Genomic DNA, 13,452 nt, shown 5'->3' on the forward strand with positions numbered 1-13,452 from the left:
GCATCGGTTCTACAGTGAAGAACTGATTCATACTGTTAATTGTGTTGTTAAAGCGGCCTTGAGTTATTATTATTCATTCATTTTATTCTTTTTGCAAACAAAATACCTTTAACATAATTTAGAAGGTTTTGAAAATGGTACGTATATTATCATATTATATATTTATTAAACTCTGAATTTCAGATGTATGTGTATTACATAATGAGTGAACAAATGTGAAATAGGCCTTGAACTGCATTTTTAGGTCACACCTGTATTAATAGAAAACGTATATTGATAGTTTCTGTAATACTCACATTTATTTATATCAAATATATCTATTTTTATACATTTATCACATTAATAAAGGACTTTTAAATATCACATACCGGGTCCAAGTTAAAGCGGTGGTATCACCCGGAGCCTTTTTACGAGCACACACTGAATATTCAACCAATACAATTCCAGCCTGCCGATGTTTGGAAAATGAGTGCCCCGAGTTTTGACTTGCAGTGACTTTTAACCCTTAACCTCTTTCTTGTGTCCTCCCCGTAGCGACCCCCGCCACCACCCCTTGATTTAGCGCGTTCAGCTCAGATGCAGGATAATAAACTGTTGTAGGTTCCGACTCAATCGTTCCAATGTTGAAGGTGTCGTAGTGGGATCTACGTAGACCGCCTGCGAGACGTCGCCCGGGAATCACATCTAGGTCCGTGTGCACAGGACAAGGAGGAAATACCGAAGTATTTGTTTTTTCAGGCTAGCGTCAAATTGTTAGTGGTCCGCTGCGAGTTTCACTTTAGTGTCATAAACCGAGAGGAATCAGCTGATACACGGTGAGCTGTCTTCATCCTGCCTGCAGCGAGCGGCAGGAGACCAGAACTCCGTCGCTACGTTAGCTTCCCGGCGCTGTTGCCACTTAATAACATAAAGTTAAAGTTAGCTAGCATCAAGTTAGCGGCGCTACGTGGTGGTTGCTGTGCCGCGGATCGGATGCTAAGCTACACGGCTAGCTGAGGCCAACACGTCGGACATCGTCCAGCGTCGCTGAAGCGGCTTGAGATGCTCGCCGATTAAAGTTAAACGGGGATTTCCTTGCTAGTCCGAGCTAGCACTGTCAGCTAACGTTAGCTACCTGCCTGGATACACGGTAAGAGAACCGGAAGAGCTGTCAGTTTCATTTGCTTACGACAGTGATTGCTACATGTACTCTTTACACCAACACTGGTGTTCACGGTGATTTATGATGATAATTTATAAGATAGCTCGGTTAACACGAGTTGAATTGACTTAACGCATCGTAACTCGCCTCTTATGAATCAATCGGTCTTAAATTCCTCTTCTGTCACTACGAACAAACGATGTTTACCTTTTGTGAGCAGTAAACACAACAATAACAGATCGACCTAACGCGACTCTTTGTCCTCAGGCTTCGGTCAGGCCATGGCAGATGAAAATACACAGTTCTGCGGCAATTGGTAAGTAGCAATAAATGGCATGAAGGGATCGATGTTTTTGTTAATGTGATGAAAACGGGTTTATCGTCTATCGTTTTTTTTTTAATAGCAAACACGACATTCCAGAGGGTAATTTTACCACCCATGAGATCCACTGTCAGAGGAACATCGCCCTGTGTGGGGTGTGTCAGGAGCCAGTGCCCCGGGCGGACCTGCAGGATCACATGCAGCAGGAACATACACAGGTAACATCTGAACACAAATACCGCACACTTCAACATGATGTCTGAAGCAGGAGCTACTTTATAGGGTTAGCTGAATGCCTCAAGCTGGAAAAAATGATAATCCACTTAGTCTGTAGCCAAACAATCAAATAATAATTAAACCTTTGGCTTTTGTGAGTTTTATGTCTCACAAATAGATTTCCAGTTTTGATCGCCAAAGTTATATGTGTCAACAGGGTCAATATCTTACGGGGAAACTGGCTTGTAACGATGATCAGGACACCTCATTGTGCCACATTTCAGATTGAACAAACTATTTTTTTTTGCACAAACACATGTATTTTCAGTAATTACCAATGCTTTAAGCAGTCTTCTCTTACATATAGTAACTGTATGCTCCCTAATTTAGCATCAGCGAAACTGAAGAATCTCTCTTTAAGATCATTTTCTCTTTAATTTTTAGATTACATGCAAGTGCGGTCTGAAGATTGAGAAGAATCGTTTTGACATTCACCAGGTATTGAAGAAATGTTGCCTTCCCTTTGTATATGTTATTGAATAATCGTGGCTGAATCATTTGAATGTGCTTCTCCCTGTTTTGTGTCTCCTTCAGAGCTCTGAGTGTTCTCAGCGACTTGTCCCGTGCCAATTCTGTGAACTGGAGCTCGTTTCCAGTCAGTCCAAAGAGCACGAAGATTATTGCGGCACGCGCACAGAGCCCTGCCCAAACTGCAAGTGCAATGTTATGTTGAGGGAGCAAGCTGTGCATCCAGTCTTATGTGGGAGCCTCACACCGCCCAAAGAGAGGAACAACAGCAGCAGGATGAGTCGCAGTCCACTTGAGCTGCCGCCCCAAGGGACATGGTTTGAAGCCCACTCCATCCGAAACATCATAAAAGCCCAAGAAAAAGGCTCCAAGAATAACAACGTCAGTGCGGCAGAACAACACGCCTTTCCCCGTATGTTTGATCCCAGTGCGCATAACCTTACGAGGGGACCTCAAAGCACAGACGACTGGGAGGATGCTTCACAGAGAAACACATTCAGTCACTGTGAGTTCCACTGACCCATCCATTATTCAGTTTTCTGTTTACATCCAGTAACATCACCCATAAAATACTGGTGAAGCTGGTTAGAATGAATATTTAAAGCTTGCTTTGTTTACATTCTTCTGCTGTTGCTGGCTGTAATCTATCCTGCCATTGAGGGTGCAGTGTTACACTTTGCATGTTATTTTTACCCACCAGTGGAATAGCACAAACCAGCAGCACAAATGGTGTTGTGTCACCAGCGGCCCTGCGTGTGTGTGTGTGTGTGTGTGTGCGTGCGTGAGTGTTTCGATATCAATAGTGTAGTAAATATTATAACTGTCCTTATTGATTTAGAGAGAAATGTTTTGCCTTACCAGCAATGCTGACCTTTTTCAAACACAATGTGGTTTACATTTTTCCTAGTGATGGGGCAGAGAGCTTTTCAGAATAGCAGCTCCACGTGGCACCATGTTGATCAGACACGTGACGAGGACTCATCAGGCCTGGACTACATGTTGGCTCTCAGCCTGCAGAGTGATGGAGAGTCAGTGGCCGGAGGTATAGACAGCAACCTGTGGAGTGATATCTGGGATCACAAGACATCCAACACCTCAGTGAACTCTGCACTCTCTCTGCCCAACAACAACTACCCGCACTTCACTACAGGGACGAGCACAAGTACAGTACAGGACCACGATCAAACAGGTAAATAAGCGTTGATTAAAACATTTTGAAGTTGTTCTTTTGTCAAACTATTAATGGTTTTAAATATTTGTTTTATAGATGCCATGCTGCCTTGTGAGTTTTGTGAGGATCTGTTTCGAGAGGAGGACCTCATTTTGCATCAGGTGAGAGATGGAACTTTAATCTTTTAGTTGCTCCATTGACAAACAGTATCTCTGAATTTTTTTACTTCCATATTCACCTGTACTTAAATGTTGTTTTAATTACTGCAAAAGGACAGATTTTAATCTTCTATTGTAATGGGGACAGCTCAGAAAATATTTTGATCGTCTTCTAAAGGAGTTGAAGTAAAGAAAAAAAAAAACTGTGTGACCATGTTTTTGGGCTTGCCTCCTTGTCTGAATATGTGTCTCTCTTCTCTACTCAGAGGATAACAATCACTCGATCTCGAGCAGAGTTAACCTATCGCACAACTTTCTGCGCTCTCCCTCTTCTTTGTTTCAGACTGGCTGCAGCCCCGCCTCTGCTTTTGCGTCTTTCAGCAAGCATCCCACCTCTCCGCCAAAAGAGGACAGGATGAGCAGGAATGCCTCTGGGCTGATTCACAGCCACCCTAACTCGCTCGCCTCAAACATCCCCACTTTCCCTCGGTCCATCTCCCCTGCCTCTTACAGCCCTCCAGCCAGTCCACTAGAGGGCGATGTGGTCATTCCATGTGAATTCTGTGGCGTTGTTCTGGAGGAGGCTATCGTTTTTCATCATCAGGTATGTTGCTGGTGGCACAATATCAAACATTCAAGAGCAGGAAGAAATTACACAGTCATCATCTAAAATGCTCATGTTTTGTGATATTCGTGTGTGTTTTTTTCCTCCAGGACAAATGTGACATGCGCCCTCAAACTTCTCATCCACTGAATAATATAACAAAAGCCTCCATCAGAAAACCACTGAGCCCTGATAAATACGCTTTTGGGCAGACATCTCCAGATCACAGAGAAAAGCACCAAGGTAATTTATTAAATGTATCCAGAATAGTGAAACATTACAGAAACGTTACAGAACTATAGATGTGATTGAGTTTTTGACTTATTTATCTTATTTGAATACTGTGTGTACTTTAAACTGTGGTGATGAGTCTACAGTTGCAGCAGGAAATAACTTTTCAATGTTTAGGAACCAAAAAAGGATTTAAGGTTTCAAACCATTAGCCTTGTTCCAGAGCTCCCAATTGCTGTCAGCTTTACAAACACTTTAAAGTGATGAAGAGTCTATTGTAATCAGTGCATCAATTCAAATGAATGGGGATTCAGTTTCATAGCCAGTCTAGATAAATATTTATAGGCAATTGCCTTGCAAGAAATATTAATTAACTGTGACATGGCAGTTTTTTTTGTGCCTTATATTGTATAATTATCATGAAAAATGTGTGTGTAATACTTTTATTTTTGTGTGTGTAACAAATAAGCATCCAGTTTAAAACCTCGATCTGTGATCACATCACATGTTTGCAAAGGGATTTATGTCAATTTGATTACATTAACTTCTAGAGGGTCTGTAGATACATGTGCAGGGTTTTTTATGGCCCCCTATGGTCTGTCTGTATGTGTTTTTTTGTTTTATGTACTTACTTTATATGCTGTCAACATACAGCTGACTTCCTGGCTGAGGACTTTGGATTCGACCGAGATGCCGCACCGGGAAACAAACCAAGGGATTGGCAGAGAGGCTACATCGGACTGCCGAGTCAAAGCAAAGCGTCCAACAGTGAAGCTTTAGTGCAGAACCGACCTTGGCAGAGCAGGGAAGCAGAAGGGGCTCAATCAGCTTTCTGTGATTCGGACCCTTCAGCCTCGACATCTTTTAAGGGGTAAAAACCTTATCATATCCTTTTCGAGACACATTTTAAAAATTGAATTGGAATCACTTAAGTTCTACCTGACTCAATAGACTTACCTGATCCAATAATGTTTTTTTTATAATTAAATTGTTTAACTTGTTGTTAATTATAGAATTTGGTTCTGTCCACCAGACCTCATCTTCCAGAAAATAACGAAGGGCGAGGCAACAGAAGTAATCCAGTGACAAAGGTAATGAATGGAACACATAAGGTAATAGCTAGACAAACCAAAGCAAGACTCCTCTGCTTCTACCTGACCTAACAGAAAAACAGAAAAGTAGAGCTTGATTTTGCATCAAGAAGGTGGTGACAATGGCCGCCCTTTAACTTTTGAAATGGTTATGTCCGAGTTTCCACAGGGTTTAAAGTCTAAAACTCAATCATCTGAATGGCTACTGTAGCTGCCTGTAGTTTGAGAGATATTGTCACATTTTGAGGGTTACAACCTCCTGAAACCCTGAATGTGCAACCATGAGGGTTGGCTGTATGGGAAAGAAAGTTTATTTTTCAGGAGAAATGCACACACACAAGTTTATAAAGTATATTCATCTATTTCCTTGAGAATATAAGGTTGCTGAGGATAGGTGCATAGAAACGGCAATGCAGATATTTAAATAAACAGCTATTGCCTGGTCATTCAAGGAAAACTCTCCTGGGACACAGAGCTGAAGTTTATAATTCTGTACCACTGGATGTACTTTCTTCACAGAATGATCTAATTACCACAGTGTCAATTCTGCTTAGGGCAGCTTTTCCAAACCTATATTTTTTCCATCTGTTAAATGATTTATTTTCCATCTGCAGTGGCCCAAGAAGCAGAATGAAGAGCAGCGGGACGAGTGAGAGCAGGAACATGTGGAGAAAGAGTAAAACCAAATCTCCTACTCTGTTTTCCGTGAATCTCTTTGCACACTTGTGAAAATCAAACATATGTATCTGATAAGTGCCTGTGTGAGTACTGGTATCATGTAGTTTTATTAAAGTCTGAGTAAGCAATCTGGGTTTTATTCACGCATATTCTGCTTTATTTCCAAATTTCCTTCAAATGTTTGTATGTCTAACAATAAGCTAAACTGAATTTACCCACAGTAAACTTTGATTTGATTTTAACTGTACAACGTCATGGCTCTACAAACACAGAGGACATCCAACACAGTCACATGACTTTGTGGGTTTGCGTTTGACTTAATCTTGACTTTGTTACTTCAGCCAAGGACATGTTGTTTCCACCCGTGTTGGCCTGTTCTCTGGGCATGTCTCTGTGTTCCTGTTGGCGTCTGCATCTCTTTGTAACCTGAAGCACTTTGATAGATTATTTTGTTAAAAAAGGGCTTAAGGAACAGATTTGATAAAATTATGCATCTTTGACCAAGAAAAAAACATTAACTGTATTATTTAACAATTTTTTTTTTTATATATTGAGAAAGACTTGTCTTTAATACTCTTCAGTCGTATTTTAAATCATATCTGTAGAACTGTAGGCGTTGTGTTATGATGATTGGCTTATGAAGCAATGTATCCTGTCCCACCTTCTTTTAAGTATCCTGTATAAATGTTGTGTGTTGTTCCTTTAATTATGATTTCAGATTAATAATATGTGTTTTATCTGTCCTCTTTAGAAAGACGTATCAAATAGGCAACATTGTGCCATTGACAGTTGAGTCTGCAAGCTTCCCCTCTAATGAAAGACAGCATCAGAGTTAAATGACATCTGATCGAGTAGAGAGCAGCAACTAATCAGTGAAATCATCTGGTGGGGGTTGGCTATTGAATGAAATGACGAGCTGACCTGTTAAAGAACAACTGTCTTCTCTTTGTCTTGTACGGATATTAAATGTTTTAATAATGTCGTTCATGGCTCCAGTTTTTTTATTCTGTAGTGTCTCCTTCATGCCTCTACAGTTTTTGTGTTATTTGTTTTTAAATTCCCATATTTATAGTCACATCACCACTCGATCAGCTTCTCCTTTCTCATCTTCTAACTTTCATATGCAGTAATGAATGCAGCAGGAAATTAGGTTTTACAACAGGGCAGTATTTTGATGTATTTGTTGTGGCAACATAAAAGCATAGACAAGATTCCTGTTACACCAGGATCCAGCATAGGTTTTGTTGTGACAATGGAAAAAGGATTTTCCTCTATCAACATGTACCTGCTGATTGTGGGAACTGTTGGGCTTTTCTCTCTCATATTGTAAGGTCTCGACTTTACTCACTTGTGAAGTGCCTAAGGATAATGTTGGTGTGATTGGTACCAAAGTAGAAATGATTCCAACAGGTCCATTATGAAGCCATATTTAAATTCACTAGACCCGGCTTTAGATTTGGATCTGCATCAAATTGCTCACACTCATTAAGATCACACCCCCAAACATGCCTGCCGAAACATGCCTGACGAGAATGTTGTAAAATGACCGATCTATCAATTCTTCAGGAAGTGAAACAATTCTTATTCTGGATTTGCCCCCTGAGCATGACCTGCACCAAAGTTGAATGTGTTCTTCCCTGACCCATACCTCATCATTCAACCAGGTTCAGCTGTAATCTGTTCTGTAGTTCTCATGTAATCCTGCTAACTAACAGACAAACTGTAAACTTGGATGAGTACATAACCTCACTGGTGGAGGTCATAACACACAAATATCTACATTTAAAGGTTTCACGAGGGTCAGCGTAGAGCTCACAATGGAAGATCTGCTGCCCCATCGAGGCTGGCCCTCAACCACAGTGGTCCAGGTTCGATTCCGACTGTGCTGCATTACTCCCCCACTCTCTGTCTGCCCCCCCTTCACAGCTTGCTCTCTGTCCTCTCTGAATAAAAAAATTATAAAGGCCCCAAAAATACATTTAAAAAAAGTATATATGTGTAGCATTGTAGAAGATATAACGGGATGGATTCATATCAGCAGTATGTTTGGCTTCACTTCTGGATATTTGGAGGAAGTTGAGACGCGCTGCACAGTTTGTGCCACACACACAAACACTGGGTTGTGTCGACGTGACCTCAGAGGACATTCCAGTAACCTCGACTTTTTGTCCACATAAAGTGTAGTTTTATGTCCCCACAAAATAACACTAACACACACCTACACACACACACACATTCTGGGTTGTCGTTTCCGGTGTCCCCGAACGGCGGCGCGCATTAAATGACCTCCGGGAGAGGTTGGGCTTCATCGCGAGAGGGGGCGGGGCTTACACCTTTGAGTGGGAATCCTCGGTTCAAAAAGCTGCTAACGTTCCCGCACAGCAGCGCGTGCGTGTGTGGTTTGTTTCCCCTGCGACTCCACAGACGAACAGTGGATCATGATCTCCTCCGCGAGCAGGACACCACTGTACCTCCGCTGACCCAGAACCAGCTGCTCTGACTGAAGACTGAACCGAACACAAAGAGGAAGAAGAAGAGAAGTGAAGAAGAGAAGAAGAAGTCGTGCAGGTGGTTCGTGTTTGTTGAAGCGGACACACAGACACACACAGTCCGGGACCTGCTCGTCTCAGCCGGCTTGGCGAACAGGAAGATGTCGGTGGAGAGTTACTCTGCGCTGGATGAGTCCTCTCTGCGAGCTCTGGTGAGTGACATGCTGTCCGTCTGTCCCTCTGTGTCTCTGTCTGTCTGTCTCCCTGTCTGTCCTTCTGTCCGTTCTCATGTCTGTCTCTCTGTCTGTCTGTCTCTCTGTCTGTCCTTCTGTCCGTCTTCATGTCTGTCTCTCTGTCTGTTCTTCTGTGTCTCTGTCTGTCTGTTTCTCTGTCTGTCCTTCTCTCTGTCTCTCTGTACGTCCTTCTGTGTCTCTTTCTGTCTGAGTCTCTCTGCATCATTTGAACTTTCATTCCTCCACATGGGTGTGAGTCCTCATGAGGAATTTAACCCCCTTTATAACTCACAGTGCACAAAGTGGGGCTTTATTATTCTTCTCAGTCCACCATTATTTGAATGTCATGTTTATATCTCACTTTTTGAAATATTGTTAAATATTTCATTGAATTATCGATCAATAAATGGAACAAATAGACAGATTAAAGGATAATGAAAGTGACAGTGGCCGGTTTAACAGACAGGTGTGTCTGACTTTAAGTTTCACAAATGTAAGAACTGTCTTTATTCAGCTCTTGTTTCTCGAAAAATTAAATTACTCTGGGCTGGTGATAGTGAAAACAAACAATCGGAATTCCTTTTAGAAATTAGTTTAAAAATACTTTTTACGCTCAACAATTCATTGAGCAATCAAATCAATAATAGGCTGAGCCGTGAAGAAAGTAATAGTGTGTCGAAGAACTGTTGTGAAGTCCCGGTGTGAATCCATGATTACACACAACAGACTCGGTTACAAAACAGTGGAAGGACGTATAATTCATTCTGATTGTAGGTGATTCACGTGGTACATTACAGTCGTATTAGTCATGTCCCAGTGATTTCCTGAGGCACAGGAAGGTGAGACATCATTAGTCTGTCTGTCTGTCCGTCTGTCTGTGTGACACGCAGCGTGACACCTGTAACACTGACACTATTACAAGGATGCATTAGTCACGCTGTCCTTATCCAGACAACGCCATGCAAGGTTTTCCTGAATCACGGTAAGACACAGGAAACAGTCATACATGAAATATCTGAGACAAGTGTTTACTAGCTTTTCATTTTATATAATCTATTGCTAATATGAAACCAACAAGAGATTTGGATCAGTAAATGGGGAGAACTCTCACTAACAGCACCAACATTAACAGGAATTTTTACTTTTTCATTTATTTTCTGACGTTGGGCATTTTGATTGATTATTTATTTAAGCCTCGGAAAACACATTGAGGAATAAGACCCTCATTCACAATGGTGCCGAGGGTACAATGAAGAGTTAATACATTGAAGAATTTAAATCTCTATTATTCGATCTCTTCGCTGGGGGCTGTATATTGATTTAAAGTGACAGGTATCACTGCTGCACTTCTATGATAATGAGCTCTAAAGTCATTATCCTCACTAGCTGCTTTCCTGAGAATGAGACGTTTTTAAGAGGCCATTTCAAACAGACAAGTTGTCTCCTGTTCTTAAAGATCACTAAACCTGACTAGAAGAGGATATTTACTTTGGATTCAAAGCATAGTTAGACATGTGTGATGATATTTAAATCGATCCATTGTTTTCCCTGGACTCATCTGGTCACGAGCTGCAGTCACTCACTTCTCATAAATCACTAAAATGACAAACAGGAGTTCACTGAGGAAATAGGTTTTTTCTTGAACATAAATATTTACAGAGTTGGCTCGCACTGTTTACTCACAGCCTTTAGAGTCTTGGTTCGAATCCCGATTCGGGTGGGGTCTCTCTGTGTGTAGTTTGCATGTCCTCCCTGTGTCTGTGTGGGCTTCCCACAGTCTCCGACACACAAGTTCTGTTTTTCTGTTCTAAAAGATCAGTAAACCTGACAAGAAAATGATGTTTACTTTGGATCTAGACATAGAATTAAATGTTTGGAATGTTTTGTTGACCAGTCGGATGATATCTGAACAAATTTCCTTATTTCCTTAAAGTCTGGAACTATCTGGCCACGAGCTACAGTCGTTCTCTTCTCATGAATCAGCTGAAGGACACATTTTTAAGTGACATTTTGACAGTGGGAGAACAGGACTAGGCCGAGGACATTTTTATTGACTATAATTATTTACTAGGGTGGCACGGTAGAAGTCCGCAACTCAACCAGAAGGTCTTTGGCTCGAATCCCAGCCGTCCCCTGAGTTTTCATGCTATCACGTGTCTGTGTGGGTTCCCCAAAGTCCAATCATATGCATATTAGGGGTAAGTTGAACGTAGACTCTAAATTGACAGTAGGTGTTAGTGATTGTTTGTCTCTATATGTCGGCCATGTGTTATTCTTGCCAAATGTCACCTGGGATTTGCGCCTGCCAACACTTAAATGATAATTTTCATAGATAATAATAGCTAATCAGTTGTTATAATTACTTACTTTCAGTTCTCAATGGCGTTGATCGTTTAGTTTATAGATTTTGTTTGTTGGAGGCCAGAGAAGGAAAGACGTAGTTAAACTGAAAACAACAGAGGAAGGAATCGGAGTTCACCACAACTATTGGCAGAGAAAAAGACTGAGGAGGTTTTTTGTTGGACCACTTTAAGTCTTTTGTCCCTCAGCTGCCTTTTTATATCTGCAGTAATGCGTGTCATACACATAACATCATCAGACCTCAGCTCATTGTTATCAGGCATCTCCAGCTCCTCTGAATCCTCCTGTGTTGCCTGAACCTGCCGTCAAAATGCTGCTTTTGTCCAGAGAGCTGCAGCAGTGCCACGCAAACGCTGGAATTCATGGGATTCACAATTTGAGATGTCTCGTCAGCTCCTCTGTGCCGGATTCATGGAGCAGAGCATCTCCTCCAGAGCGTCCCTCCACCGAAGCCTCCCTCCTCCTCCTCCTCCTCCTCAGATGTGACCACCAGCTATAAGGTCACCAAGATCCCACATCTGCACTGATGATGTTTGCGGTGACTTGAGTGTCAGCATTTTCCACAGCGAACTCGGCTCAGAGGACATGACAGAGTTGTTTAGCAATAGATGGATTTCAAATGGAAATTCTTCAACAGAGACTCGAATGGCGCTTTGGGTGTTAGGACTTTGTGAATCGAGAGCTGCAGCTTAATTAAACTGCTGGAGGAGCTGCTCTTCAACAACAGTTAGACAAGGAACACAAACTCCAGGCCTCCGCCGCGCTTAATGAACTCAACAGTCACAAGGTCATACGGCCGCCTCTCTAACGCCACTAATCCCATCTCTGCACTTCTATTCAAAGCCCAGGCTGCCTTTTATATTGCTTATTTAATCCCCTCCATGGCAACCAGGCAAAGCATTTTCCCCTTCCCTCGGCCGCCACGATTATTCAAATATCCACAAAAAAACGAATCAGTTGGTGTCCTAGTTTCTTTTGGAAAGGTCGTTTGGTGCGGGTCGTCTGTCTGAATGGCGCTTAGGATCTGTGGACACGAAGAGAGCGGCGGGGGGGGGGGGGTGATGCCGAAGCCAGTTGGAGAAAAGCTCTTTCCAGCTAAACCACTCCAACCACTGTAACATAAAAATGATTATAACAGCGTGACGATCATCACCTGTAACAGGCCTGAGTGTGCTGTGTGTCAGTGTGTCACACCTGCAGGTGGGGCCCGCTTGACAGGTGTCGGCTCCTGTTGTTGCACTTGTCCACCTGCCCACTAAGTATAATGTTTGGCTCTGGCATCTGTCAGCCACATCACCCTCGTCTTTTCTAATCATCTCCGGACACCTCACCTCCCCCGCAGCTGCACTACATCACTGGAGGAATGCAGAAACATGTGAAATCTGACAAGCTCACAAAGTCGCTAAAAACGTCAATGTCCGTGTAAAGACATCATCGTCTCTCACCGCCTGTCGTCTGCTTCTGCACAAAGTCTGCCCTTTTGTTTTTGAACAGGTGTCAGCGCACTGAGACTTTCTGTCCACTACGCCTGCTGGGCTGATTTCACTTGCTGGATGTCTTGCATAATAGTTTGTAACTTCTCTTGCGAGCTCTGTGACCGTCCGCTCTCCCATGGTGAACAAGAAGCATTCACACATGTTAAAAAAGGGTAATTTCACTCTGTGGCGTGGCCTCTGTGATTTATTGGTCCCCTGGGGATTCGTTTTATGGCTCTCTGGACTCCTTTTGTGCTCGGACAAGGGTTCAACGGTTACAGTTAGACAGGATGAAAACATTTGTTTTGTAGTCTCCCAGTACAGTCCCAGGTTCTCTTTATCCCCCAGAGGCATGGCCCGAAATGTCAGCCTCATCATCAAGAACGGTTAAATCGGAAAAATGACGATACATTAAACTGTCGTCTGGGAGGTTTTTAGATTTACGCGCTGTGTTTTTCTTCTGTCTGCTCCTCAGACTGAAAATACCTTCTTTCTTTGACTGGGTCTCATTAGGGGTTAAAATGATAAAACTGTAGACCCTGTCAACAGTCTTAAACCATTTTTCTAACATCAAAGACAGTTGACTGCTGTGTTGTCTAAGAGTCTGCAGATACAAGCTGCTGCATGCAGTAAATCTCCCTTTATAAGAAGCTTCCCCAGCTTCTTGCTACATGCAAAGAAAAGGGCCTTAAATGTGTTATGCACCCGACGGCTAATAACACCTGGTACTTCTGGGTTTGTGCAAAAGGGTTGT

General features: G+C 42.4%; 2 protein-coding genes across 6 annotated transcripts in view; both read left to right on the forward strand.

The window, feature by feature from the left end:
* The first annotated feature begins 577 nt into the window (after positions 1-577).
* trafd1 (TRAF-type zinc finger domain containing 1) lies at positions 578-7,122 on the forward strand. 2 transcript variants are annotated; one of them, XM_062381915.1, is made up of 12 exons: positions 578-1,129; positions 1,409-1,457; positions 1,546-1,681; positions 2,124-2,177; positions 2,274-2,712; positions 3,115-3,396; positions 3,475-3,539; positions 3,880-4,140; positions 4,251-4,383; positions 5,026-5,242; positions 5,405-5,462; positions 6,077-7,122. In XM_062381915.1, the coding sequence occupies exons 2-12, from the start codon at positions 1,423-1,425 to the stop codon at positions 6,113-6,115; spliced, it is 1,719 nt and encodes a 572-aa protein (XP_062237899.1). In that variant the 5' UTR covers positions 578-1,129; positions 1,409-1,422; the 3' UTR covers positions 6,116-7,122. The 2 variants fall into 2 exon arrangements, with proteins under 2 accessions (XP_062237899.1, XP_062237900.1); XM_062381916.1 differs by having other exon boundaries at positions 1,420-1,457.
* A 1,401-nt stretch (positions 7,123-8,523) lies between these two features.
* smtnb (smoothelin b) overlaps positions 8,524-13,452 on the forward strand; it is a 46,814-nt gene continuing 41,885 nt past the window's right edge. For all 4 annotated transcript variants that reach the window (XM_062381920.1, XM_062381922.1, XM_062381923.1 and 1 more), the window contains exon 1: positions 8,524-8,841. In XM_062381920.1, coding sequence (XP_062237904.1) covers positions 8,791-8,841 — 51 coding nt within the window. In that variant the 5' untranslated portion in view covers positions 8,524-8,790. The remainder of the gene's footprint in view (positions 8,842-13,452) is intronic.

Source organism: Platichthys flesus, chromosome 3 (genome assembly GCF_949316205.1).
Source record: "Platichthys flesus chromosome 3, fPlaFle2.1, whole genome shotgun sequence".
Lineage (NCBI taxonomy): Eukaryota > Metazoa > Chordata > Actinopteri > Pleuronectiformes > Pleuronectidae > Platichthys > Platichthys flesus.

Excerpts from the sequence above, each read along its gene's own strand:
- trafd1 (XM_062381915.1), top strand. The coding sequence starts at position 1,423 with ATGGCAGATGAAAATACACAGTTCTGCGGCAATTG. Across the intron at positions 1,458-1,545 it reads ACACAGTTCTGCGGCAATTG|CAAACACGACATTCCAGAGG; the intron begins GTAAGTAGCAAT and ends TTTTTTTAATAG. Across the intron at positions 2,713-3,114 it reads GAGAAACACATTCAGTCACT|TGATGGGGCAGAGAGCTTTT; the intron begins GTGAGTTCCACT and ends CATTTTTCCTAG.